This window comes from Ammospiza nelsoni, chromosome 4 (genome assembly GCF_027579445.1).
Source record: "Ammospiza nelsoni isolate bAmmNel1 chromosome 4, bAmmNel1.pri, whole genome shotgun sequence".
Classification (NCBI taxonomy): domain Eukaryota; kingdom Metazoa; phylum Chordata; class Aves; order Passeriformes; family Passerellidae; genus Ammospiza; species Ammospiza nelsoni.
This window is the reverse complement of record NC_080636.1, coordinates 76231682-76259306: the sequence shown is the minus strand read 5'-3', so window position 1 is coordinate 76259306 and position 27625 is coordinate 76231682. Positions and strand designations below refer to the sequence as shown.

Here is a 27625-nt window from a genome sequence, read left to right as displayed (position 1 = left end):
CAGGTTGGATGGGGCTCTGAGCAATCTGGTCTAGTGAAAGGTGTCCCTGCCCATGGCAGGGGAGCTGGAGCTAGGTGATCTAAAGACACCTAAAGGGTGTCTCAACTCCAGCCATTGTATAATTCTCTAAATCTATGATACTGAATTGAGGCCTTTGTTGAGCTGAGATATTTAGCTCATCTCTGGGATTATTTGAAAAAAGGGGGAGATGAACATAAAAAATATAGTTATTATGTTTTTATCTTAATTATGAAAAACTATTTTAATTACTGAACAATCACAAGTACAATAATCCTGAAGCGCAAAACCTAAGAATGCGCAGTTTGTGTATTCTCTTAAAAAAAAGAAGCTAAAACTCCTCCATTCTAATCCATATATCTTTTAATTTTTACTCTCCAGTATGATTAAACTTGTCTTAAAATTTAAGATTAGAATGATTCATTTGGATTCTGCTGAAATGTCAGGGAGAGAAAAATTGAATAAGTGGTGTTTATAAGGAAAGTCCTGCTATGATCAAAATTAAGGAGGAGTGCTTTCCAGCACTGAGTTTTATCACAACTGCAGTGCTGCCCTAAGAGAAAGGAAGGTTCTCTCAATTTCCATTCAGAGGAGGAAGATACTGATAGAGATATTTTGAAGTGTTCTCTAAAATAAATTGGAAATACTTAATATGCACTTTTTTGTACAAATAGTAATATCTGGATGATCCTTGAAAACCTTCTAAAATTTGTGATACGTATCCCATAGCAGAGTAATTTTTTCACTCAGACATTTCTTTGTTAATGATATTATTCCTTTTTGCCTTTCTACTATAATGCTTATGAAAATAAGAAGGTTTTATTTTCATTATTTTCTAGTCTCCTTTGAGATATACAAGTAATTTAGCCCTTCTTTTTAGGATTCTCCTGCTTTTGTACCATTTTAATCAGGGTCTGTAATTGCATTCTATACCCTGTTTATGATATTAACTAATGAGACATCATGGTATAGAGTATTCTTCTCTTCTTTCTAAAGTTCATTTGCATAACATGATGCATCAAAAATCTCTGAGAAATTAAGACATTACTGTGATGCTTAACCTCATACTGAATGGAAACCTGGTTTGAAATCTCAGAATTTCCAATGATTTCTGAACTCTCCGTGCAAAGCTGAGTTGTACTCTTACTCATTTGTCTGAGAACTTACATTATAATCATCCGAGTTTAAACCTTGTGATTTTGACTAAAATTTCATTTTTTTCAATATTTTGAAGGCACTACATTTTTCTTCACAACCTATGTTTCAAGCCTATTAACTTAGTATCAATTTTTATCTAAGGAAAAGTAGGAAAATATGCTATGCCTAGGTACTTTATGTTAGGTTATGTGGGTTCAACTTGTATGTACTGTTTTTCACTGTGGCCCTAAGCTGAGTACAGAAGCAGGAGCAACAGGTGTCATTAACTGCATGTGAGCCTCACGATTCTGAAGATGTGGCTACAAGTGTGCTTGTGTCTGCAATTCTGCCACATTTAGATGAGAGGAGGATTTTACTGCAATAAGTCTGGGGGACACTGTGGCCAATCAGCAGCCTGTTGTACTCTGTATTGCTTTGGCCAAACTGCATTTCTGTGGCCAAACATGCTCTAAGATGTGAGTGCAACCCACAGGCCTGGAAAGATGAAGCTCATGCCTGTACTGAGAAAGTAATTTGAACATTTAACTTGTCCACAAAAAAAAATCAAGGCATTTGATAACACAGAAACCTTGGAAGCCTGGATGCAGTTAGAGGATGGGAATGTTAAAAGATGTCAGCAAAAGATAAAGCAATTGCACAGCTGTGGGACCTGCCTGTGATGGGCAGGGGGAAAAAATATGATGCTGATGCTGAGCAGCAGGTGGAAAGATATGTCCTCAACAGAGGAAGCAGCTGAGTGACCTGCTCTGAGTTACAGCATCAAAATTACAGGTACAGGACTTTGTCAGGGCAAATCAGAAAGAAAAGGTGGTTTTACCCAAAAAGGACTAAATTTATTGTGAGAGTCTCCTCTTCAAGATAACAGTATTTTGTTCAAAATATTATTTTTTTTAATTCAAATCTTCAGTATGAAGCAAATTTAATCAGATTAGAGGGGTTTGGTTTCTAGAAGAATAAGAATTTATTTTCTTTCTTTGTTACAATCAGTATTATTAACTACTATTTGTAGGCTAAAACCCCATAAACATTATATTAACAACTATTTTCACTATGTCACTTGGATACATGACCAGTACTGTGCTTTCTTAAGGCTTCTGCAATGAGATACTGTGGGCAGATATGACCTTAGGATACTCCACAAGAACCAAAATTTACAAAAAGCAGATTTAAAACATGATGTGAAGTCTGTTTCTCTGGCCTATGACAGATTAGATAAAATGAATTCTTAAAATAATGCTAAGCAATTGCAGCTGGTATGCAGTAAGTGACCAAAGAAGAGTTTTCAAATTAAATTTAGTAACAACACAGAATGGAAAGCTCTTCTGAGACATCCTGTAAAAAAGAAAAAAATCCCAAAATTCTCCCTATGAAGCAAATTAGCATGAAGCTTCAGGACAGTATGTGGAAACTCATCAGTGTATGTCCCATCGGTGTTTCATGCTCAGTTGAAAATGGTTCACTGTAACCAGAGTTCAAAAAATAAACTAAATATATGTCTAAATATAGAGACATACCAGTTTCAACAACAGTCCAGCAAAATGGTTCATCAAATCTTGTGTTCTGAAGTGACACAGCAATATTTCTGACAATTTTCATGTTTTGCATCCACAGGCATATCCTCAGTGACCAATTTGGAAAGTGAAGTAGAATCATAACAACCAGAAAAATCACACATGAACCACTTTCATTACAAGGATAGTCTTGCTTTGCCACATTCCTATGTGACATTAATTGCTTCCCTGGGCTGTTATGCAACACCTAAATGTTATTTCAGACACAGCTGCAAAAAGCCCAATATACATTAGCGTGAATTGATACATAATGGCATTGGCTAACAGGCATAAATAAGTCTTGGCTTTACTCCTGCATCATGGATAATGCTTTACACCCACACTTGAGGGATGCTGCTCAGAACTGGCATAGGTCTAATAATGCCTTTTGCATCAAAGAATTGGATGTAGTGGTCCTGGAAACAGGGGAGCTACGATAGTTGCACTCACCACCAGATCTGATAGATTCTGTGTGTAACCATTTCTGATAATTGCAATCTTGATGAGCAGCATGTTTCCTTAGCTCCACACTTCCCATCTGACTTCCTAATATGCACATCCCAACCACAATTCTTTCTCATGATCCCATTTGTTCCCCATCATCAAAAAAGGTGCTTAACACCTGTAGATTGTGGCCTTTCTAAGTCTCACCTTCAACCAACATAGCGCCTTATATTCAGCCATCTTGTTGCCAGCTGGATGACATTGATTAAAGAAGACATAACTTCAGTGTCTTACTCTGACAACAACTTAAAACCTTGCTTGTGTTGGCAAACACCTAAACCACTCTTTCTGAGACTATAGGAGTGCTTTTTAGGACATGACTTTTTAACTCCCTCAGGTTTGTTTTTTTTCCTAGAGCATTTCTCCTCTACAAAAAGGAAGTTTGTACTTTTTACCCAGGAGATAGTCTATGGGTGTGAAATCTCTGAAGCTGCTCATTCCTTCACTGAAAAAGCAGAAATTATAAACACTTTGTAAATCAGAGCCCATGGCAGGCTGAGGATGTGACCATCCCTAGGCACACGAAATGGCGCTGTCTGACTCCAACAAGGCTCTTTTCTCAAGGGCAAAGAGGCCACAATTGTCAACCCTGCACTGCTCAAAATTTGAGCATTCTACTTGAAAGATTCATTGAATGAAAATTCATCATCTGTCCTGAAGTGGAAACATTACATCTAGATGTCTCTTTAGTTTATACTTCCGTCTCTGTCCTGGCTAACGCAGTGCAGCACATGACAAGTCTTTCACATCACAAACCTTCTGTTCAGCTTGATATCTCTCAGGCTCCCAAGCCTGGGAGACCTGCTGCCAATCCACCCCCAGCCTGTATCAGGGCAGGGGTTTACCCTGTCCTCATCACCCATCTGTGCATTTGTCTGCTGGCTTCTCCAGCCTATGAATGTCCTGCTCAATGCAGCTCGGTTCTCCTTTCTGAGGGACATGAGAACCACAAATGCAAATTTATCAAGATGGATTTTCTTTTCCATATTTATTTTCAACTCTTGTACTGCAGTCATTATCACCCTTACACCAATGTCAAGTTTACCACCTGCCTCAGTATTTTTTTCCAAAAAAAGCTATGTAAAGATACTTCCCTCCTGTCCAGGTATCTATGGAGTCAAAACAGGTGACAGCCTCAGCACTGATTTCTCCCAATATACTGCTGATATCAACAGACTGGGACTTGAAACAAAGACTGAATAGTAGTATATTTCAAGAGTCATTTAGTGAATCTTGGCTTTAGATACATAGACAAGTGCATGTAAATGAAAATTTATCTAGTTCTATGTGTTAGACACTGGAAAATCATAATTTCTTTTCTGGCTGCATGAAGATAGATATGGTGTTTTATCTATTTGATGACGATGAAAACATGAGTACTTTTATAAGCAGCTTTTATCAACAAAATATACTCAAATTGCAATTTATATTAAAGTGCAAATTGGAAAGTTTCTAGAGACTACACTTACCAAATGCTTTTTTTATTATCCTGACTTCTTCTTAGAAAGGTATGAAAATTATTTCAGCTAAGTTTACTTATATGCAATCAGTTTTATAGGTAAAAATATTTTGAAATAATGAGCTTTACATACACATAATTTATGAATTTCATTTTTTGTTTAAAAAATTTCATCACTGGAAGGCAGAGGAACAGAAAGCATTTAGCTGTATTTCATAATAAGTAAAGCAGAGTTGGTCTCAAACAAAAGTGTCACATTCTTGGAAGAATAAAAAAGGAAATGTCTTTACTGAAAAAGGTCAAATCAAGTGGACTGCTTTTCTTGTGGTGATCCTGATAATGACTCAAACAGGAGAGAAAGTAAAGGGGACAGTATTGCCTCATGGAAAAGTCAGTTTATATATATCGTTCTCCTTTATCTTCTCTATGAAGATCATCTGCTATTCTGACTGCAGTCTTGGCAACATAACATGTTGTTGCCAAGAGATGATAATTGCAATCTTAATTTTAGCAGATGCAGAGAAAAAAGAAAACACTCAACAAAAGGCAAAAGGAAAGTGTTGGTGGTCTATGTGGTCCCTCTTATGGCAATACAGTTTATTTTCTCCCAAGACTGTCTATTTTCAACTAAGAGGTTTTTTCAGTTAGAAGGTAAAATTGTCCTCAGAATTTCAACATTGACAACTTCAAACAAATCTTTTTTTTCACCAATCCATTTTGTCTGAATACAGCTGGAGCCAATAGCCACACTCTCACTAAAGGCAGTGACCTTTGGCAAGGTGATTCCATTCTGTTTACTAGATAAAACATTAGGGTTTATATATACAGGGCCTTTAATAAAAGCGTTGATTGATTATATGATGAATGATTTTGTCTCAGGACAATACTGATCACGCTTTATCTGTCTGGGCCTTTAACACAGAGGTCTTTAAAGGGCTGGCTTTCCACTACCTAGCACACTGAAGTTCCCCAGCTCAGGAGGAGACAAAAGCCAGAATCAGTATTAAGGAAGGGCTGAAAAAATCAGCAAAGGGACGGTCTGTGATGGCCTGCAGTAAGATCATATTTGCAATATATATTATATGTCATGAGCTATCCTCAGTGTGGGTTGTCCTGCAACAAATATTTGTTTTGAGTAAATATTTGTCCTTGTACAGAGAGTAGACAGGAATACTGAAAGCATGGCAGTGACAACCATTTAGTAAGAACCTGTGAATCCAAGGTATTAAACTTTAGAAAGCAGTCACAGGCAAGAGATACAGTAGCCATGTTGCATCGATCTATACAAAATCAATTTCTCGAGTCCACCTATGGTTTCATTTTGGAGGAAGAGTCTTTAACTTTTGTCTTGAGAAGAAAGAACTATCATTACTTTTATCTCTATAGAGAAAAGAGTGTCAGCTGGCTTTTACAATATATTTTTTCCACATAAGATGACAAAATCTGGTTTTTACATGTCTAAAAATGTGAAACACAGTAGAGGTTTAGAATAACACCAAGAAGAAAATCCTCTGTCTAACACAATTTTCAAACTCATTTTGTATTTAGGATCTCTGTCAGGATATAGGGAATAGACGAATTGAGGTGCTTAAGAAATGGCTTTTCAGAAGACAGACAAGTGGGATAAGCTCTCTATTGTATTAAGAGATGTAAATCTAAGTCAGCCATTTAGGTTGAGCATATCTTAGCCACTGAAGTAGTCTCACTCTCCCCTTCCCCTTGCCTGCTGTCTCTCAGTGTTTTTCTCTAATTTCATGCTAAGCCTTGTCTCTAGCTGTTTTTTCAAGAGGAAAAATGAAGTGTTGTTGCAAAGGAACAGAACCAGGACAGAACATCATCCTAGTTCAGTTGCCCCAGGATTCTGTTAGCAAATCTCCATAGCTGGCAATATTTTGGTCGCTAGACTGGCTGCTCATTGGCTATCATTCACTGGTAAAATCAGAATTGTATAGTCTACATCCATACTGACAGATGTGTTGGAATCAGAATATGAAAAATTTACTTTCCAGATCCAAGACACATATTCTGCAGAATAAATATTTATTCAGATTTACTTAACTCTGTTCAATTTTGCTTAGCTTTAAAACCTCTCTACCAACATAAGTTTCTTATTTTAAGTAAATAGATTCATGTAATTTCATTAAGCTGTATAGTCTTCCAGCCACAGTCCTCTCTATATCCATAAGATAGTCCACAGTAAATCATTTATTAGCATTATCAATGACTTACAAAAGTCAGACTACCATTTACCACTATGTAAAGTAGTATCAAGGATCTTCAGCAGATAACTCTTCATTCTGCATGGATTAACAGTTGAACTCCACATGCTTAGTTATTTTCTCATTTGCTTATCCTTATTCATTTAATATTTTATTATACTATTAATTTTTAATTTTATAGTAGTTTAATAATTGTTACTACTTAATTATTTTTCAGGCACACTATTTCCTTGACTCAGAATTCTGAAGTGGTTCTCCCTTATTAAAACTTTCTGAATAGCTTCAGAAACAGCTACTCAGCCTTCCTGGGAATCGTAACATGTTTATGACATCGTAGGGGTACAGAAAGAAAATCTTTGCCCAAAAGACACCTTAAGGGCTGCTAAAAGGAGACAAATACTTTTAACTCCTACCAACTCTTACCTCTGGGACAGTTCGTGACAGATGAAACTATAAAAGAGGACTCTTTATGGCTTGAATTTACAACTTATGCTTGATTTTTCTTGCACATCCCCCACTACTGACAGTACCTTTTAATGACACAAGCATAGTGCTGCCTGCAGAGCCCATTTTTTAAACAGCAGGTACCACAATCAGAGGAGGCTATGTAGTGTGAAGATGACCTGCAGTAAAAAAATGGTCTTCTTGGTTTGGCATGGAAGAAACAACAAAAATAGTGTGTGATCTAGATACTGACTCCAAAGAAAAGCAATTTATGCTTTCTGGGGAAAAGAAAAATCATATAGACTGCCTACAATTTTATTTTTCCACCACACTAATGGTTTCAGCATGAACATTGCATGGAATTCTTGCCAGTTCAGCAACTCTAACGTTGTTATCGAAGACTATGGGTAAAAGATAAAAATGCACCATCACATGCATATACTCCACTATATTCACTTCACATGCATAGGTGCAATGCTCTTCAAGTCAGCACTTTTGGGGCCTTTCATGCACTTAAGTCCATGCTTAGGCTAGACTTATAAACAATGAAACCTCAATTCAAGAAAAAATATTTATTTTGGGAAGCCCTGCATAGTTTTTCTTTCCTTTACTTTACAAAAATCCCTTTTATGGATTGTGTGCACACTTATAATTAGCTTTAATCTGAAACTACCATCAAGTCTTAATTTGTTGCTCTGCCTCAGAAAAGCCACAATACCAGAAGGGATTGGAGTGGTGGAGTCATCATCCCTCAAAGAGTTCAAAAAAAGACTGGATGTGGCACTTGCTGCCATGATCTAGTTGAATTGTTAGGACATGGGTTGGACTTGATGATCTTACAGGTCTCTTCCAACCTTGAATTTCTGTGATTCTGTGATTCTGTGATTCCTGTCCTCCTGCTAGGCACTCTCTGGGACATTCACAGTGCATATCAAAATAAACTGGATCTTACCTTTCATGTACTACAAATGAATTACTAGAGCAATGCTCTTAGTTGCTTGTCTATCTCATTCCCCAGCTGAGATGACTTTATGGGTACCTCTCTTCTGATCCATTCAAGCATCCAATCAAATAGATCAAACCACAGATAACCTGCTTTGAGTTTGAAATGGAATACAGGAAGAGAAAGGAGGCCCGTAGCTGGATGATGCCTCAGGTGGGAAAAAACAGCACAGCCTCTGCTGGCGGGAGCTCACATCTGCTAGTGCAAGTGTTTTCTTTTTTCACTCAGCTTCATTAGCCAGGTTTATGCAGGTGTTTCTTATTTCAGTCAGGAAGGGCAAAAGCTAACATCAACTCTTTCACACTTAGACCAGCAGCTGTTGCAAGTGCAGTGCTGAGACTGCCATGTGCAGCCTTTCCCCAACACTCGGTGGTGGAGCAGAGAGGGGTAGCTGGGCAGCCACCAGTCTTCCTGAGGAGATGCTATATATTAATTTTTCAGTGCTGTACTGGAACAGAGGAACACAGTAGGCTTGACTAGGAAACACTGGAAGTATGCCTGGCAAGCCCATAACTCTCTGGGTCTAAGACAAAGGCAGGACTCTAGATCACACATGTTGTGGCACTAAACAATGGTATTTTTCTACTTTGAGACAGATTTCACTTTCTTTTTTATCTTTTTGTCAATTTTTTGTTTGGTCTTGGTGTTACAGATTTTGAGGGCTTTTTTCCTTGGCCAGTATATTTACAAAAATACTAAACCAAGCAAAAAATGCTTTTTTATAATTCCTCTAACACATCATTCAGTTCTAGTTCTGGCCTCTTCATTAACCCCACTTTTTTCCCTCCTTCCCCGCGGTTACAATATATTCCATTTGCACTTCTTGCATTAAAAAATCTCTTTATTTTTCTTAGGATCATGTTGCTTACAATTATTCTTCTCTTCCTCCTTAGTTCAATTGGATCTGTCAAATTTGCAAACGCATAACATAATCCGTATTAGAACTACTATAGTATTTACTGTTCACTGTTTAGGACCACAGAATTTTTGTGCTGAGTGGTCTGTAATAGTTCAAGTCAACTGGAGTCCTCAGGAAAGAAACTCAGATCTCTCCTCCCACATTTCTCTGGATGGGAAAAAACCAACATACAAACAATAGCTAGTGTTTATTGACACTTCATATATGCATATATTCTGCAGTCTGGTGCTCCTTAATTTTCCTTCCTAGTTTGTTTTGAAAGGAGATTATAGGACCCTATAAGAAGAAAATATTGCATTCTGAACAATTCTTACTGATATGATGCCAAATAAAATGGCTTTGCCTAGACCTAGATTGGGCTGATGCATTTCTGTCCCTCCTCACCTTTCTGTGATGCATGAGACAGAGACTGCTGCCGTCCAAGGCTGCTGAATTAACAGAATGAATGACACAAAAAAGGAAATCCTCAGGGTAAAAACCAGTTTGAAGAATATGATTCCAAAGGCCAGTCAGAGCAGAACTTCTGGTTATGTGGGGTGTACTGAGCTGCTGAGTGAAACACGAGATTGCATTGGTGTCCTTTTGAAGACGATGGAAGAGAAACGTAGGGCAATATCCTGGCCTTTCCTCAACTAAACACCAAAATCCCATTCACTTTTTAAAGCTGCGATTTCATCCCATGACTGGGGCAGAAATCAGTCCTGAAGCTGTGGTAGCAGATGGTTGAGCCAGGATCTGGGACACAGATTTTGGGACTGTAGATAGGATTCAGAAAACGCTGGCAATTAGGAATGGAACTAACAATTGAGCTTGCAGATATAAAACTCCTGAGATACAGGATGTAACCTTCAAATTAAACATCATAACTAATATTTTTCTATTTTTTTTGGTGCCTCAGAAGAATAAAATTATCATAAAATTACATTCATTATGGCATCATAGAAAAATTAGTGCCCTGTTAAAAGAACTGTTATGAAAATAATGAAGTTTAGAAGCATTTAATATCCCTAGAATAAAAAATATTTGTTTGACTTTATCTGAAGTTCATTTCTGTATGCCTAACACTATTGTCACAGCAAAAAACATAGTATAGTATAAGCTTATAAATCCATTATATAATTTTTTTAATCTGATAAGTATCAAATCTCTATTAATATGGAAAAAAATTGTATAAAATGGCATTTTGGTGACTAGAAATTGATTAGGAGAATATCTATCAAAAATGAGTGGAAAACATAACCAAAGAGCTTCGTAACACTTAAGAAATATATAACAATATAGACTTCCTTATTAAATTTAGAATTAGGAAAAGTTTTCACTCAAAATAAGGAAGAAATCTGAGTTGCGTGTATTTGCTGCTGTGAGAAACAGTTTTATGTATACACCACTTGCAGTAACAGCATTGCCTTCAGCACCATCCTTATGTGACTGATATGGCCATTGGGCAGAATTAGAAAATCTAATGAGGCTGGATCAAGATCTGTGAAATAATCTACAGCTTGCAGGGTGGAAAAAAACCCAACCCCACAACAATCTGGCTAATCTAAAAATATGGATTTATGAAATTTTTATGAGCTACCAATAGGGTTTTTTTTTCTGGTTTGAATAAGTCAGTAGAAATTGCTTAATGTTTAGCACCTGGATAAAACCAGGTCATTGAATCTCCTTCGTAAAACTTCCTTATCTCTGGCCTTTCTAGTCTTCAGTCTGTGTTTGAATCTTGATAATTTCTCTCATGAGCTGAAACCATTTGAATGGGGACACAGGGAGATATTTAGCAGATTCTCCTATTGATAACCTAATGCCCAAGCTGATACCACTACATTTTCCCAATTTTTAATAAAAATAAAATTAAGTTTAAAATTGAACCAAACACAAAGGAGATATTATACAATGGAGAAGCAAGCATTTTCCTTGTGCACAGAAATATTTCCAAATCATAAGTCACAAAAAAAGTGTGGTCTCACAGAGGAAATTTCCTATTGTTAAAATGAATAATGGGGGTTTTTTATAAGAAAATAAGAATTTCAGACCTTATCAAAGTCTTAATTTTTCAGATATTTTGCCCCTTTTCTTTCCAATAGGTACTCCTGTTATAAAGGGGACTGTCTTTATTACGAGTCACTGTAGGTAATTGAAAACATCAATCTTTTTCCAGTGAATATATATATTTGACATAGCATACATTCTTTAGGAGTGTGCACTAGAAGTTGACTGCAAAAGCATTATATTTCTCTTGAATATTTCTTCTTTGTTGTGAAAAGGGAAGTTCACGTGTATTGAAGTCCGGTTCCACCTGGAGAGGCAGATGGGTTACTATCTCATCCAGATGTACATACCCAGCCTCTTGATCGTGATTCTCTCCTGGGTGTCATTTTGGATCAATATGGATGCAGCTCCAGCCAGAGTGGCTTTAGGCATAACTACAGTACTGACCATGACGACACAAAGCTCAGGTTCACGAGCATCTCTTCCAAAGGTAGGCTAAATTTCCTTTGTTTGTATTATATTAATCGTAATGTTATGTGGCAAACACTTTCATTAAACCTAATGTGTTTTAATTTTAACATCCAATAATTTCCTAAACCAGATAAATAATTTTGAAATATGTAGAGGTGTTTTGATTCTCCAATCAAATATATCCTATTTCTCCCCTGTCGCTACTATACAGCCAGCCACGTATCTAGTCAATTCCATAAACCTTAACAAGTAATGAAAATGTTACTCAGTTTTATATAAACCCTGCTTAACAATTGACAGGCTCATACTTTTTCACATCCCAGTATCTGGTGACATGCTAGAAGATATGGCTGAAATTCTAAAGGCCATAGATTCTTACCCCAGATTCTCAATTGTATTCCTTTCTCAAAACTTCCTAAATTATGAATTAGCTCCCTACTTACAAACACATTTACATTAAGATGTAGAAAAATGTGAACCTTAACAGCTCCAAACAATTGCACAAAGTTATTCTCAACACAATGAAAATCACTTAAAGTTTATTTCTATGATTATTTATTTTTGTCTTCTTAGTTGTAATTGCTTTATATATTTTCCATTTCATTTTAAGGCCTACTCCTTGGCCATCTTTGTGTGCCATTGCAGCTAATAGAAATAAAATTCATACAATAAAAATAAACAAATTTCACCTCTTCATTAGTTTTAACATGATATTTTTGTCAAATTAACTTTTTTTAAAGTAAAACAGATAGCCCTAACAGATTTGAGCATGCTTTGTGTCCCAAATAGATGGAACTAGACGTATCTGAAGTTAGCATCAACAGATAAAACAGAATGCTCTAAAAACTCAAAAAACAACAATGTAAGAGGCTAACAGAGAGCTGCAGATAGTTTTGTCACATTTTGAGGCCTGAAGTTAGCTATGTTTGCATGTATAAAATACTCTTATAACTCTGCAAAGACAGAGTAGTTTCAGATTATGTCCTGCATCTTTTCTTGGCAATACAGGATTGCAATGAGCTTTGACCTGTTTCTGATTTTTAGTACTTTCACTGTGACAAATCTACAGGACTAATTTGAAACTATACATTTGATTTCCTGTGCCTATATTAGCAAAGAATGAACCCATCAGACCTATCTCCTTTACCTATATCCTTTCTTCTACCTAATTTTTATTCCAGGAGCTTTCAGCCACATCCATTTTAATACAGGGATTCCAGTTGGTCCCACTACAAGCTATTTTTTGCTTCCTTAGTGTCATTCACAGATCTCAGTGGGACAAATGAAGGAAGAGCATGTGTTTGAGGATTATTTCACTTGTGATGTAATACACTATAAGGATCTGTTAATGATTTAAGCACATTTTGTAAAAGAATACATTTTTTTAACAAAAACTATTTATAGATTGAATTGTTCTTATTACTGTCTAACTTTCATGCAAAGTTTTTTTCAATAAAAGTATTGTTGGGATATGGAGATATTAATGCACTTCCTCCTGCCATGAAGTACTAAACTTCACATCTGTGGAACATTTTACCACACTCAGGCTTCACCTGTCTCCTCTCATAGGTGTCATACGTCAAAGCCATTGACATCTGGATGGCAGTGTGTCTGCTTTTTGTGTTTTCTGCCCTTCTGGAGTATGCAGCTGTGAACTTTGTGTCGAGGCAGCATAAAGAACTCCTGCGGTTCCGACGCAAGAGGAAGAAGAGCAAGGTAAAAGTAAGAGTGTTCTCAGCTTTTAAAGGGTCTGACTGAGCTGTGCTGGGATGCAGGGTTAATTTGGTCAGCACATTGCAGCTTGAAGTGGCAATAGAAATAAAATGGCAGCACAGCATAAAATTCACTTTAGGCAGAGGGTCACCACAAGGACTATGAATTGCATAAATCCAACTTGAATTCTCGAAAGAGGGATTAAGAGGGATTTAAATGAGGCATGGGCCATGTGGGAGCCATCTGCACAATCATGAATTTCACTCTGTTGGAAGAGTTAGATTGTACCTCCGTGAATGAATGTTACTGGTATTTGTGGCAGTTTTTACTACTGTGACATTCAACAAATGTTGTTTCCCCATTTTATTCTAATACTCAATTCAAAGCCTTAACAGCTGTGTTTCATGCAAATATTTTTAATACACAAAGTACTTATTCAAATTACATTATTGGTAGAAGAACAAACATTTTACTTTAAAAGACTGGTAAATTTGGGGTTTTTTTCTTCTGTCCAGAAACTTTGTTTTAGTTGTTCATATTAGTGGTAAGAAACTTAATTATAATAATGGCTATTAGTATTTATATTAGAGCTGGAGCTATACAGACTACCAGTAAAATAACTCACTACCAGCATGCAAAAGCCAAACAGCTAAGGTTACAAGTTTGAATTCTGAAATCTGTAGTTAAATCAAGCAATAATGAACATTTCTTACAATGTGTAACTCCTACTTCAGATTTTACAAAGTGCAAGTAGTTCTCCAGTCTACTTATTAAATGAGCACCCCCTGCCACTGATGTAATGCAGAGCCTGTCACGATCAGTCACTACAGAATATTACTAGTGGATGAAAGTCTGACCATAGCTAAATGATTCAGTTCAACCATCTTTCATTGCTGAAGACTTAGCCTACTGCTTACATCAGCAGGAGAAGATATTTTACAAGTTTCTCTCTTAGAAGATCTGCGCTGCTGCAAAGCCTACCTAAGCAGTCTCTGTTAGTAAGACTCAGTGTTAAAAGGCAGGCCAGAGACTCAGGTGGAAATGACATTTTCATACATTTGCCTGTCCCTGTGTGCTGAGTCCCAGACTTTTTCAGCTGCACAGAGAAACTAGTACTGTGGACTAGAGGATGATTCAGACTGCAAGTACCTGTGTTCAGAGTTTGATCCCGTGAAAAATGTTCTTTCTTCCTGCTGACAGTAGCAGGAAAAAGCTACTTTTGTTACAAGGTGTTTGTTCTTGGACTATGGCAGCTCTCTGAAAGCTGTCCTAATGTTTGGAATGGGAAGAATGGGGTGGGGCAGACAGGAATTACTGGACAGGGGTTGGTAAATTACAAGTGAATTGTGTACCAAACAGCTGTGGTAAGTGATGTATTATGTCACTATACTTTTAGTCCATTCATCTTTCTCACCATGTATTATTTTTCTTCTGGATCTCAAGCAAATTTACCAGTTTCAGTTTAAGTGATATCTCTCTTAAATGCAGGTCAATTATTATGACTACAGGATTAGGAACTGACAGGTAGTATCTTCCTTCCTCAGAATCAAACCAAATTTCTTTTCAGCTCCCTCTAAGCAAGACTCCAAATTCACCAAAGACACTCGTTCAGCAATCACAGTCAATTACATTTCAGCCTCGAGGTATGTGAGAGAGGAACCACAATATAAAAAGGACTTGTAAGAGTAAAAGGACTTTTAAAGAAAAAAGGTTTGTGCGTGAATAACCACATTGGCTTAAGTGTTTTTCTGGATCATGGTATTCTTGAATTCACACTTAAAAATCCTTATTCTAATTTTACACTTCGTTAGGCAGTCTTTGCTGGACTTTGCTACAGCTTCAGGTAGATTGTCTGCTAAATTCTCATAAAATTACAGAGTTAGAATTAGAGACTTTAGAGTGCACAATAAAGTATCAAGTACTTTACTTTGATTCTGAGGGATGGAGATGTTAATTTTAATGTTTTTCTTCATAATGTACTTCAGATGAGGTTATTAAATATTCAGGAGTATAGGGCTTTCCCTTCTCCCTGTACCTATATGTTTCACCATGAGACAAGCTTCTCAGGCTAAATTTACTTCAAAATTCTTTGTTCCTGTACAAGGTTACGATTTTAGGAAAATAGTAATTTTTCAGAAAATATTAATTTAATTAAATATTTTTTAACTCACTCTAATTCCATGTAGAGTTAGAGCTCCTGAACAGAGTTAACCATTGAGAATGCAGCTTCTCAAACTCTAGAGACAGCTCAGCTAATTGTTTCTCTCTTTCTCAATGTTTCATGAAACCTTTCCTTGCACAACAAGTATACAGGACTTGAAACATGGAGATTTTATCTCTTAAAAAGAAATTTGGATCACATCTAAACCCTCTGTTATACAAATAATACATGAGTTTTTCAAATTAAAAACTGCAGTTAATAACTTGCCTTCCTTACCACAAATGTTATTATTTATTCACCACAATTTATAACATGAAATGGAGGCCCTAGGATCATTACTCAAAGTAACTTGGTTTTCCTTCCTTTGTCTTTTTCAAAGTCAGTTACTAGAGTTCAAACTTACAAAGTTTTGTATGCTTGTTATTCCTTTGGACTAGGTCAAACAGCCACTGGCTCTTAGGGATTAGATTTTATTGACTTTAAAAAATGCCATGTATTAAGAAATGTTCATTTGACCATAAAGTCAAGAGGTGAAAAGAGTTTATGTAAAAAGGCTCCATTTAAAGTAAACTTCAGGGGCTTCCTTGAACATTACATGTTCTTCCTTGGCAAAGAGAAAAACAATATTCTATTCAGTATTTATGTCCAAAACTATTAGAGAAATAAAGCAGATAGGATAACTTATTAGACTTTTTCATTCTGTACGCTTACCATCTTGGAACATTTTCCTAAGATCAGTTTTTTTACCAGGTGAAGTCTAAGTGTTGAATACAGATTTTTTTTTTCTGTTGGTATTTTATCTACAAGGGTACAGCAAAACTTCTAGTGATTTGACATGTTGCAAAAGTGCAAAACATAGATCAGTTTGGAAATGTTTCATTTCAGGTATGTGTAGGGCAGCTGAAGAATTTCCAAAATCTATTTTCCTTGTAATTAGTAAGATATGCTTGTTGCAAGTAATATTTACTTTTACCAAGTAAAAAAGGCAAAAGCCCTATGATTGAATTTCAGTGTCTTTGGGAGGTAAGTGGATCCATTTTGCTGACTTAAGTAAAAATCATTCATACCTAATTCATCCCAGCCAAAAAAAATTCCACAAGGTCCCTTGAAATCTATTCCAATTGTTTAAAAAGATTTTTTCCTAATGTGTTTTTTTGGCCTGTCATATCTTGTCTAGAAAAGACACAGAAACCAGATTGCTTCATTCCTTCATGTCACCATTTGCACATTTCCATTCAGTCTTTTCTATAAATATTCCCAGTGGATAAAATTTTTGGTTTTGGTTTGCATTGGGTTTGGGTGTTTTGTTTTGTTTTGTTTTTTTCTCATTCACCTTCGCTGGAAATTCTCCTAATTAGTCCATATAATTCCTCAAAACTATGTTTGCAGCATGAACAACAGGAAATCTGTAGCATAACATTTGAAAGCAGCCAAAGGATCAAGTGATCAAGTTATACAGTTGTTTATCCAAGCTGGTTTACCATTTGCTTTTAAATAAGATCATATTATTGACCCATATCATGATTGTGATCTTCCATATCTTCTGGGTCTTTTTCCAGAGAAACACCCTGCAGGGACATTGGCTTTCCAACTAATACAAAGCTGGGTATTTCTGGCTAAATGTCATACTGATTGTCCTGTATTTTTCAAATGCTTTGTTCGACTCGTTGCATTCAATTTTATTTCTAAACATACATTCAAACAAATTTTCAGGTTTTCATAGTTTGGAATATTTTTTAAATTAATTTAAACTATGGGTTATATCCTTCTGAAAACACAGAAGAGCTGGAATCTCTCTATTAAGAAGCATATGTTTGAACTCAGATAAGACCCCTGCAGTAAATTCTATTGTTATACAAATTACAGTTCTGTACAGAACTGCAACAAGACATTTGGGCATCTAGAGTTCATCTATCTTTGCCATTTCCTTATGCTTTTTCCACTTACAGTCACTGCCTTTTTTACACACCATCTGGTTCATTTGGGCCTCCCTTCCCAGACAACAATAGCAGCATAATCAAAGGCAATTCTTAGGTACCACTGCACCGTCTGGCCACCGTTTTTATGATTCTAAGTATGGACTTCATTCAGTGATTCCAAATTACTTAAAGACAAATTTCTTTTCAGAGGCCCAACCCAGTTTGCACAGAACTAGCAAAAATTTTGAAGTGTCTGGGGTTGTGTTATAAATTCATTTACAGATGAAAGCTGTTGTTGCAACATAATGTGCAACCTACCCAATGCTTTTTTCCAACAAGCATCACAGTAGGTATAGGAGATTTTTTTTAAAGGATATAATGTCTTTATGATTCTACAAATGGCATAACGAATCCTGAGAACAAGGGAATTTTGGTTCCCAGTTTGAGACTACATCTGATACTTAGTATAAGAGACAAAGTTCTTTGACAAAAAAAAAAAAACTGGCCAGTGAAAAGAAGTATTCAGAAATATTATATTACCACTCCTTCAGAATGAATGCTAAGTATTCATTTCCTTCTTAAAAGACAAAAGAAAAAAAAGGCAGAAAAAGAAGTCTTACTGGGATACTGAAACACACCTGTGATCATTGTTTTTTCTTAGTTGCATTTACATTGTATGAGCAAAATATTAACTGTGTACATATACTGAATAATAATTTGATTTTAGGTTAGCTGTTAATTTATTTAGCTTTTGGGAATATTCAGTCTATTAGTTCTATTTTCAAAATCTAAAGATCACTATATCTTTAGAGAGGAAAATAGACATGCAAACTAAATTGTCTTTAATGGTAATCACACCTTTTTTCTTTTGTTTTCTTTTTGGTCAACCATCCATTTTGATGAAAGTATTTTGAGGGAGTTCTTGATGGAAATGAAATCAGTGAATCATTACAGCATAGCAATGGCTTGAGATGTGCAGGACGTATAGACGGGACTTTGCCTCAAATCTACAGTACAAATTTAAGGGTAAACTATTGAGAAGATGTCCCATTTGTCACAATGTGCTATCCAACCATTAACAGAGGCCCTGTCCTTTTGTCTACAATAACATCTTCCCATGTGAACGTCATATGCCTTCATTGCTACCTGTATGTGATGACGTGAAATGTTAGTAAAGGTACTGTCTTGTTAATGTCATAATCCATTTTGATCTGTTTAAATCTGGATCAAAACATAGTGCTAAAATTCTGCACTCTTTGTAGTGCAAAACAACTTAATACCACTTGTCTTCGCAAAACCGAGCAATAAAAAAGAGAGTGTTCAAATACCAAAGTCAAGGCTTCAAGTTAAGTTTTTGAGTTGTTATGACACCTTCCAATCAAACAGCTATGGAGTTATTTTCAGCCCTTATACACATATTATTTCTCAAGATAAATGTATTACTAAGCACACTAACTGAAAACACCATAGTCAAAAGACCACAAGACTCACAGTTTTCTTTTAATTTATAGCTAAGTATTTTTTACAACAACACTGATACTGAAGTAAATGGATTGAAATTATTTTTGTCAGACCACCAAAGAATTCCAGCTTTCCAAATAAAACTTATCTAATTTTTTTCCATTCCTTAATTACATTAATTTTAATAGAAATTATAAAATATTTAAATGTAACTGCATGCAGAACAACTTTCAAGTTGCTAATTCTATAGCTGAATCAGTGAAAAATGTATTCAAATCAAAGTTCATTCATAATAAGATTTTTAAAGTTTTATCAAAAATCTATAATAAATAGCTTTCTTAGTGATAAGGCACTAAAAATGTCACAAAAGAAACAAAAGCTTCCTTATCACTTAAAAAATAATTCTCTTCAGCCAATATGCAGGACTTTTTCAGGAAGATTCACTGTAAAGGCTCTCAACTGGGTCATACAGGGTATTGTCCTTCAGATGATTTCTACATCTGTAGACTCAGACACATGCATTCTGAGACATATTTCTGGTCAAAAAGAGGGATTTTAGCCAAGTCAATCAATAGTAAAAAGCAGGGGTGTCACTGACATAAAAAGCTAGTATTGATAACAACAGCCACTGCATCTTTCCTGCTGCGCACAAGTACCCTCAGATACGAATCCGAAGCCAACCTAGAGATCTTTTTGCATTATGGATCTGCTGGAAAACTTGCAGAACCCTACTTTGAATATTCAAGCTGCCGGCCCTAAAAGGAATTCTGGTGGCTCTTGGTATGCTCCAGAAGGTCCTTTCCTGCACATCCACCAGCCCCAGCACTTGGGCATGATTTGGATGGCTCCAGCCATCCTGCCTGTCCTGGACTCCTATAAGGAGCTTCACACCAGTTCAAGCACAAAGAGCATTTCCAGCCAGACTGCTTACAGATGAATTACAGGAGGTCTGCAAGCACAAAAGTAAGGAGAGACCTGGCCTTTAAAACATTCTAGGGGATCATTCCATTCAGGTAAACCTGAAACAAAGACAGGAAAGTCTTAATATATAGTGCCTGATCCTGAAAATATGCACAGCTGAAATCTGCTACTCAAAAGCATCATTATTTTGTCTTACTCAGCCTGAGCAGTACATGTGAAGATATTTAAATGGCAAGTTGACAGTAAATTCTCACAGTACATGCATTTCTAACTTAATATTTCTCTTAACCGCAACACACAACTACAACAATTATAAAACACAGCTATATTAAAGATGTTCTTTTCCATTCTTAGCTGACAGGAGGGGAACACTATTGCAGTAATTAAATCTCTGTTTTATCACGTCATCAAATAATGATCCTATCATTTTGTATTTCTGTTTTTCATTTTCATAGTAAAGTCAGTCAGTGATTTTTTTCTCCTCCTTTTCTTTCATGTTAATTTTTCTTTTTTTTCTTTTTTAAAGGCAAATTCTAATATAGATTTTAGATATAGCAATTTCAGTGACCTTTATCACTCTCACTATTTATTCAATTTACATATATGAAATATTTCAGTAGGTTGGTATCTACAGCTCTGCTGGATGGTCATGCTGATGGCCAAGTATTTTACTTTAAATGTGGTAATTTATTTGCATTCTTTTGTAGCTAACATATTCAGTTAATATTGATAATAAAACTCGGATTTTTTTAAACAAAGTAATTAGCAAATATTTAATGGAACTTTTAAATTTTTAAAATTAACTCTTCATTGAAAAGTTTTTTCAGATTTTCAAAATGTCAGACATTTCAAAATAAAAAATTTGCAACTTTGGATTTAATTTGCGCTCACTGAGAAATTGCATTTTTATAAAGTAAGAGATTAAAGTAAAACAAAAACGTTCTAACTATTGAATTGAGATAGTAATTATTTGACTTGCTTGGGCAAGTAAATATTTTTTAGACTTATTTTAATTTCAGCTAGGAAAAGCTTTAAAATATGAAAAATTCTCCTACAAAAGAAAAATTGACAGCTGCTCAACTGTTTTTATAATAGTTATAAAAACCATTTTCAAAATACTTATTTAAGAATTAATGTAATAATTTCTGTATTTCATAAAAGTGTAAAATCCTAAAGCAAAGAGGCGAAATTAGACATGAAAAATAGAGATTCCTGAATGTAAAATTAATATTGAAAAATGGTAAATGCCATCAAAATCACATAATTATTCTTGAATAGCATACATAAAGAAGGAGTACACTGGAATAAATTTCAGAAGCAAATCTAGCCCTGACTTCACAGATTATGTATCCTTTATTTGTCTGCATATGTGCCTTTTTATTACTTGAGGACACCTAGATAAGGAGAAGTAAAAAAAGATGTCTTCAGGCACAAGATACATTTTTAAATTGTATGCTATGAAAATATGTGTACCTTCAAAACATCTACCATTTCTGTGCCATGTGATTAAGAATCACTTTCTTTTACAGTTCCCTAACCCTGAATGTCTTTGCCAGTTTTCCCCTGAATTGACAAAAGAATGAGTCAGAAGAAAAATCTGGCCTTTAGCTTCCATTTCCTTTATTTTAAACGAAGACACTTTGCCTACTGTTCTTTTTAATTGATGCATTCACAGGGAACAGCAGAAATTAGGCATATAGATAAGATTAATTGAATATACAGTGGCCAAATAGGCAGAATTCTCACAAATATAATGAACGTGCATATCATTAGTGATTTTATGATGAGCATCCCTAGAGGCCAGGATCCTGGGTTATAAGGCAATGTACAGACTTAATAGATGTTTTCTAAAAGAGCAGTGTGAAATTTGTCCTTTTGAAGACTGCACATATTTACTGTAAATAGGGAAACTTAAACCAAATCAGAAGTTGTGTGCCCAATTGCCACTAGTTTACTAGGCTTTCTCATTTCTCTAAATAGATTACAGAATCTAAACAAGCAGAAAAATTCAGTGCTTGTTAACAATCCAACAATATTTTTGGCAGACTGATAGGGATGAAATTTCAACAAGTTAAGATAAGGCGTGGATTCAAGAAGTCAATGAGGTAATGGTGCAACTGGTATTTAGCAGCAGGTGAGATTTCTGTAAACAATAGTTGAAAAAAACCCACTTCTTGTTCTTTTTCTTTCTTCTCTTCTTTTTTTTCCAACAGGATGATGATACACGTGACAGTCAGTTCAGCATTACAGCATACGGAGTGGGCCCGTGTGTGCCAGCAAAAGACGGAATAACACAAAAGGGGCCAAATAATCCTGTTCAACCTGTACCAAAAAGCCCTGATGAGATGAGAAAGGTATTCATTGACCGGGCCAAGAAGATAGACACAATATCCAGAGCTTGTTTCCCATTAGCCTTTCTGATTTTCAACATTTTTTATTGGGTAATCTACAAAATCATCCGGCATGAGGACATTCACCAGTAACAAGATTGAGGCTTGCAGTACATAAAGATCTGGCTGTCACACTCAGCAGGAGGTTTTTGTTAGAAATGCACATCAGACGAGTGTTTGGAAGAGTTAAAAACAATGAGGGGAAGAAAGAGGATCCTGCATGGCCTGCAATGATCAGCTACAGTGGGATGGAAGAATGAAACCCAGAGAAGATACATCTGCTATTGCAAACTTTCCTTGTCAAACTAAATATTAACAACTTTTTCATTGAAAATCACTCTCTACTGAAGCTTTACTGCCAAGTATTTATACATATTGTTACATAGTGGTATAATTGTACAGTACTCTTTGAATGGTCCTTAAATTTTTTTAATTCTGGTGTATTTTTAATTTTAAAAATGTTTCCCAAATACCCTAGGTAAATCCCACAGTATTATAGAATAGACTAGCATTTGTAGGTTTTCTTTTAATTTTACAATATAATGACAAATTACGGATTGGAGAAAACAGCTTAAAGGACTTGATGTAGTCTTAAGGACAGTACTGGTGGTTTTACAGTGAACATATTTAACAGTTTTAAGTCATTTAATTCATTCAATGTAGTTCATATTACTGTTCCCCTGGAAGGCGTACATTGAAATGATCTCAGCACAAGGTATACAGCTAAAAAGTCTACATTTCATATGAGAAATATACTAAAATTTCTAAAGTATTAATTCCTGCAAAGGATTTTTTCTTTTGATTTCCTATACTTTGATAATTGAAGCATAGTCTTTAATCTTTTTTTTATATTTTAAGGAGTTTTTCTTTCCTCAATTCATAAAACTCATACAGCTTGTGAAATAGACAAATTACATCAAAATTTTGCAATGTTTCATTTTGATTCAATGCAAAGAGATCTTGGACCGAAATTGAAAGCAAAGAGTCAACCATTTCACTGAAGCATTTGGAGGATGAATGCAGTTATGTTTATGCACATTCATCTCCTACATATTACATAATTCCAGGAAGTTTGATTTATGAATGTGTCAAATTTTCTGACTCATTCCTTGAAGATTGTTAATGTGACTTAGATACTGGTTAAGAAGCACTTCACAGCTTTGGAAAAACACGCAGCTCTTCTAAAACAAACAAAAAAAAGACCTGGATGGTCTTCTCCTTTACTGGATTTCACATTAATAAATAGGAGAACAACTATTAAAACTCTTAGATCTTCCCTGTTTGGGTTTAAATAAGCCATGTTAGTTGCTTCTTTGAATTGTAACACCATAGAACACATATGGCATAGTGTCCAGGCAAGATTATTTACTTTTGTCAATCTATTGGCAAAACAAAACCATGTTATGATGTGGAAATATAACATTTAGTTATTAGATACTCTAAGTCCAGTCAGTGAGGCTGCTTCTCATTGCAAAATATTTTTATTTTGGACATGTTTAAAATTTGTGCTTCTTTGATGATCAGAATGTGTATACAAAAGCAGAATGGGCTGGAGGCAAACATCTGGTGCACTGCCAAAGGCATGGTGCATATGAAGTAACAGAAGCAATGTAACTCTGTTCTGGGGTTGTGACATGGCAACCTTGGGTTTGGTTTGGTTTGTTGTTGTTTTCCTCCCAGGAGAGATTCTATAATAGTAGCTCTCATATTTTGTTAAATTGTGTCAGAAAGAACGTGTATATATATATATATATATATATATATATATATATATATATATATATATATTCCACCTTTTTTTAAAAACTATTATGGTTTTATATTTTGCTTCATTTAATAATCTAAAATTATTTCAGTTCACTTTTTGCTTTCTTTTTTTCTGATATTGTGTCTGCTTTTTTATTGGTTTCTTTATGTGCATGTCCCAAAAATCTCGTTCGCTTATGAAGGTGTGAGGGGGTATCACAAATTTATGACTGATATTCACCTCTCTTAAAGTCAGGGTTAGTTATATTGTATGGAAAGGTTTGTAATCATGTTTCTGTTAACAGCAAAATCGACTGTATGTTGTTTAAGGGCTGTTTTCAAATCCACATAACATTTGGCATGTGATTCTATTTTAATGCAATGGAACCAAGATCTGATCTCTCTGGAGCTGATAGTTTTGTAGACTTTTTTAATGGAATAATAACATTTACCAAGGTAACATAAGCCTCTGTAGTCCACTAACATGTTTTTCAAAAGAAATAATAACTTTAAATTTAAGCTTCATTTAGATTTTTCCTAAATTACTTAGTATAAAGTCACATGGTACAGAAAGAGAGAAATGTCATCTGAGATGATAAGAAACTTCAAGGCACAAATGCCTGCTATTCACCACTGACAACAGGAATAGTCCAAAACTGCCAGCAGGCATGCCAGCCCTCTGTGCAAAGCTGGAATCAGCAGCTACTGGCATCAGCTAAGATTACTGTGGGATGATATTTTTGCAACTGTATAATGAAGCAGCAGGAAATGATGTTAAGGTGCAAGAATTGAAAGGTACTCTGCGGTACTTACCAGACTGCAGCATTTTTGTTGCCCTCCCATCAAAGAGATGGGAAATGCAGAAAAACACTCATCACAGAGATAATGCTTGAGGTAAATGGTACTTAGCAGGCTTCCTCCTACACATAAAAAAGACCCCATTCATTAGGCAGAAGTAATAGCTACCTCGCTTAACTATCACTGGACCTGGGCTCTGCTGAGAACAAGTCCTTGGCAAGTCACACAAGAAAGCTTCTCATAAGCACAGTCCCTGTGAGACAGGATAATGCAGCTTTGTCCCAAGTCATCATTCAACATAGGTGCAGACCCTGTACTTCTCAGGTCATGTTTTTGTGGACCAGCCCTATTCTTTGAAAATTAAATACTGGCACTAGAAGGACATTGTAAGACAGTGAGAACAGAGACACTGTAGGACCTGGAAGAATAGGCCAGTAACAGAGCTACTGAGGAGCTGACACAGTTACCATGAGGGGAAAAAAGGGATCAAGCACTCTTAGGATTTTTCCATGCCACGTCTCCATACGAACACTTGCTTAGGTGGAAGCCGTAACTGCAGGGAGAAAGAATTTGTATCATCTGCTGCAAAGTTTATGTTGTTTTGTGATAGTGATTTCTACCTGTGCAGATTGACTTCCACACCACCCTCTTTCTTGATAGAAGGAAAAGCAAAACAGGAATGTACAGAATGAAAAGTCTGGGCTGTGCATAGCAGAACAGGAGCCACAGGGAGTGAGAAAGCCCAAAGCAGAGCCTGGAACCTCTGACATGACTGTCTTTTCATTCTGCACTAAAAAGAGATATGGCCAAATCCATGTCACCGTGTCATCAGAAGGCAAAAAACTTCAGTACCTTGAGAGAGGAGAAGCCCCTTAGAGGTGCAGTAGAAATATTCCACTATCACTGTGCCAAACCCCTACTTAAATTGCAAACAGCAAAATGCATTTTATTTTTAAAACTAGATTCAAATATCAACACAATAGGCTTGCATGGTTAGAGGGATGTTTTTTTCTCTGTAATGCTGATAAACTATGTGAAGATGTAAGGGAATTAGGAATATTAATATTGTACTACTTAGAACTCAGCTATTTTAACACCAAAATAAAGTACATTATACTTTCGAGGACTTTAGACAGCAAGCAATATTGTTTAAACAGGTTAGTGTAATTCAGGACGAATAGAGCATTTACTTAAGTTTTAATTATTTTTCATACATTAGGTTTCTTCGGATTCCTTTTCTTATCGTTCATTCCAAAATCTGCTTTATAAAGAATCATTTGTGATGTGTGAGAGATGATTCTGTTTAATCACTAGACAGAAATATTTAGGTGATTAAATGTGCACTTTATATTTAAGGAGTGAGATATTTCTTCAACTTTGTGTATAACCCCTTACAGAACTGTAGACTGATAATGTAGATAAAGAGAGAATATAATAAACTGTACAAAACCTTATATTTTTTAACAGTAGGGAAAGATAAAAAGTCTTCCTTAACCTTAGAAAAAGAAAAAGTACTATTTTCAGCAATAATTTTATAGTAGAAGGAAATGAATATATTTATACCATTCCCAGCCCAAGCTGACGTGATTGGTTGCAAAAGATCCACTTTTCTTCCAGCTTCTACTCTCATTTGAACTACCATAGAAATTAATCTAATCCAACAGAATAGAATTTGGTCTTAAAATGTGAAACTGCTGAATGAGCTAATAATACATACAGTACCCCTGTGAGGTAGTAAAATCAATTTATCCACATCTTACTGCACAATCATGTGGTTATTTAGATGAGTACAATATCAGATTTCAAAGCTTTTTACCTTTTCCTTTTCTAAGAAGAAAAACATAAATCTCAAAGCAGACTACTTGTTAGTAATCGAAGGGGTGTTCTGTTTTGGAGTGGTTACAGAAAAGGTGTCTTCAGGCAACAATAACCTCCAGTAATTACTGAAGTACTATCAGTTTAGAAGGCTTGTGGAAGCAGGTTAGATGGCTAGAAGCAGTAGATTAATGCCAGAAAAAGTGTTGGCTCATCCTGTCTTCTTGACATTCTTGAATATGACTGCACTTCTTCACTTTCATCCTTGTGAAATATGCAAGAAACATTTCTCATGTTTGTATTTTAATGTACGTCAGAGTGATATTAACAGATGAAATGGACTCAAGTAGCTACTGATGTTCCATGAATGTGGAATTGTGAGCTGTATAAAAAGAAATTGTGCCATAAGCTTTTGACATAAAGGTTTAACATAATATATGGTATTTTGTGTGTTAGTGATCCTGGCTTTTTAAAGGCTACAGTGAGAAAAAAATAAAAATTTATATGATAGTGTATTAATAACTTGTCTGTGAGTTTTCAAAATATTCTCCTGTGAGTTCTCTCTGACAGCAATTTCATCTCAAAGTACTTCCTTTTTTGTAAAAATCTATAAATGTGTTGTGCATGGATTTTATTAGATTCCTTTTTATTGTATTACAGTATCATATTGCACTTAAACTGACATTCTCTGCAGTCAGAAGTGTTTAAAATGTGAAATTTATGGTGTCACCCATGTCATTGTAGATATTTTGTTCAAAAAAGAAAATAAACTTATCTTTTTTCAGAAACTGTGAAGTAATTTTTATTATATTTTTGAATTTAAATTAATTCAAAGTCAAAAGAGGAACAGACAACACCGTTGGGAAAAAGGATTAAACCCGAAGCAGTAGTTACCATGCACTACCATTGAGTATTTCAGGAGTGAAAGCAAGAGAGAAAAGGAGTAGAGTGCCTTTGAGCAGAGTGC

General features: G+C 35.5%; 1 protein-coding gene across 2 annotated transcripts in view; it reads left to right on the top strand.

The window, feature by feature from the left end:
* GLRA3 (glycine receptor alpha 3) overlaps window positions 1-27378 on the top strand; it is an 85845-nt gene extending 58467 nt beyond the window's left edge. Inside the window, exons 7-10 of one of the 2 annotated variants that reach the window (XM_059470959.1) lie at window positions 11539-11753; window positions 13304-13450; window positions 18434-18553; window positions 22123-27378. In XM_059470959.1, the coding sequence (XP_059326942.1) occupies window positions 11539-11753; window positions 13304-13450; window positions 18434-18553; window positions 22123-22392 (752 nt within the window). In that variant the 3' untranslated portion in view covers window positions 22393-27378. The remainder of the gene's footprint in view (window positions 1-11538; window positions 11754-13303; window positions 13451-18433; window positions 18554-22122) is intronic. The other variant, XM_059470960.1, reaches the window with a different exon arrangement.
* Window positions 27379-27625: the final 247 nt, after the last annotated feature.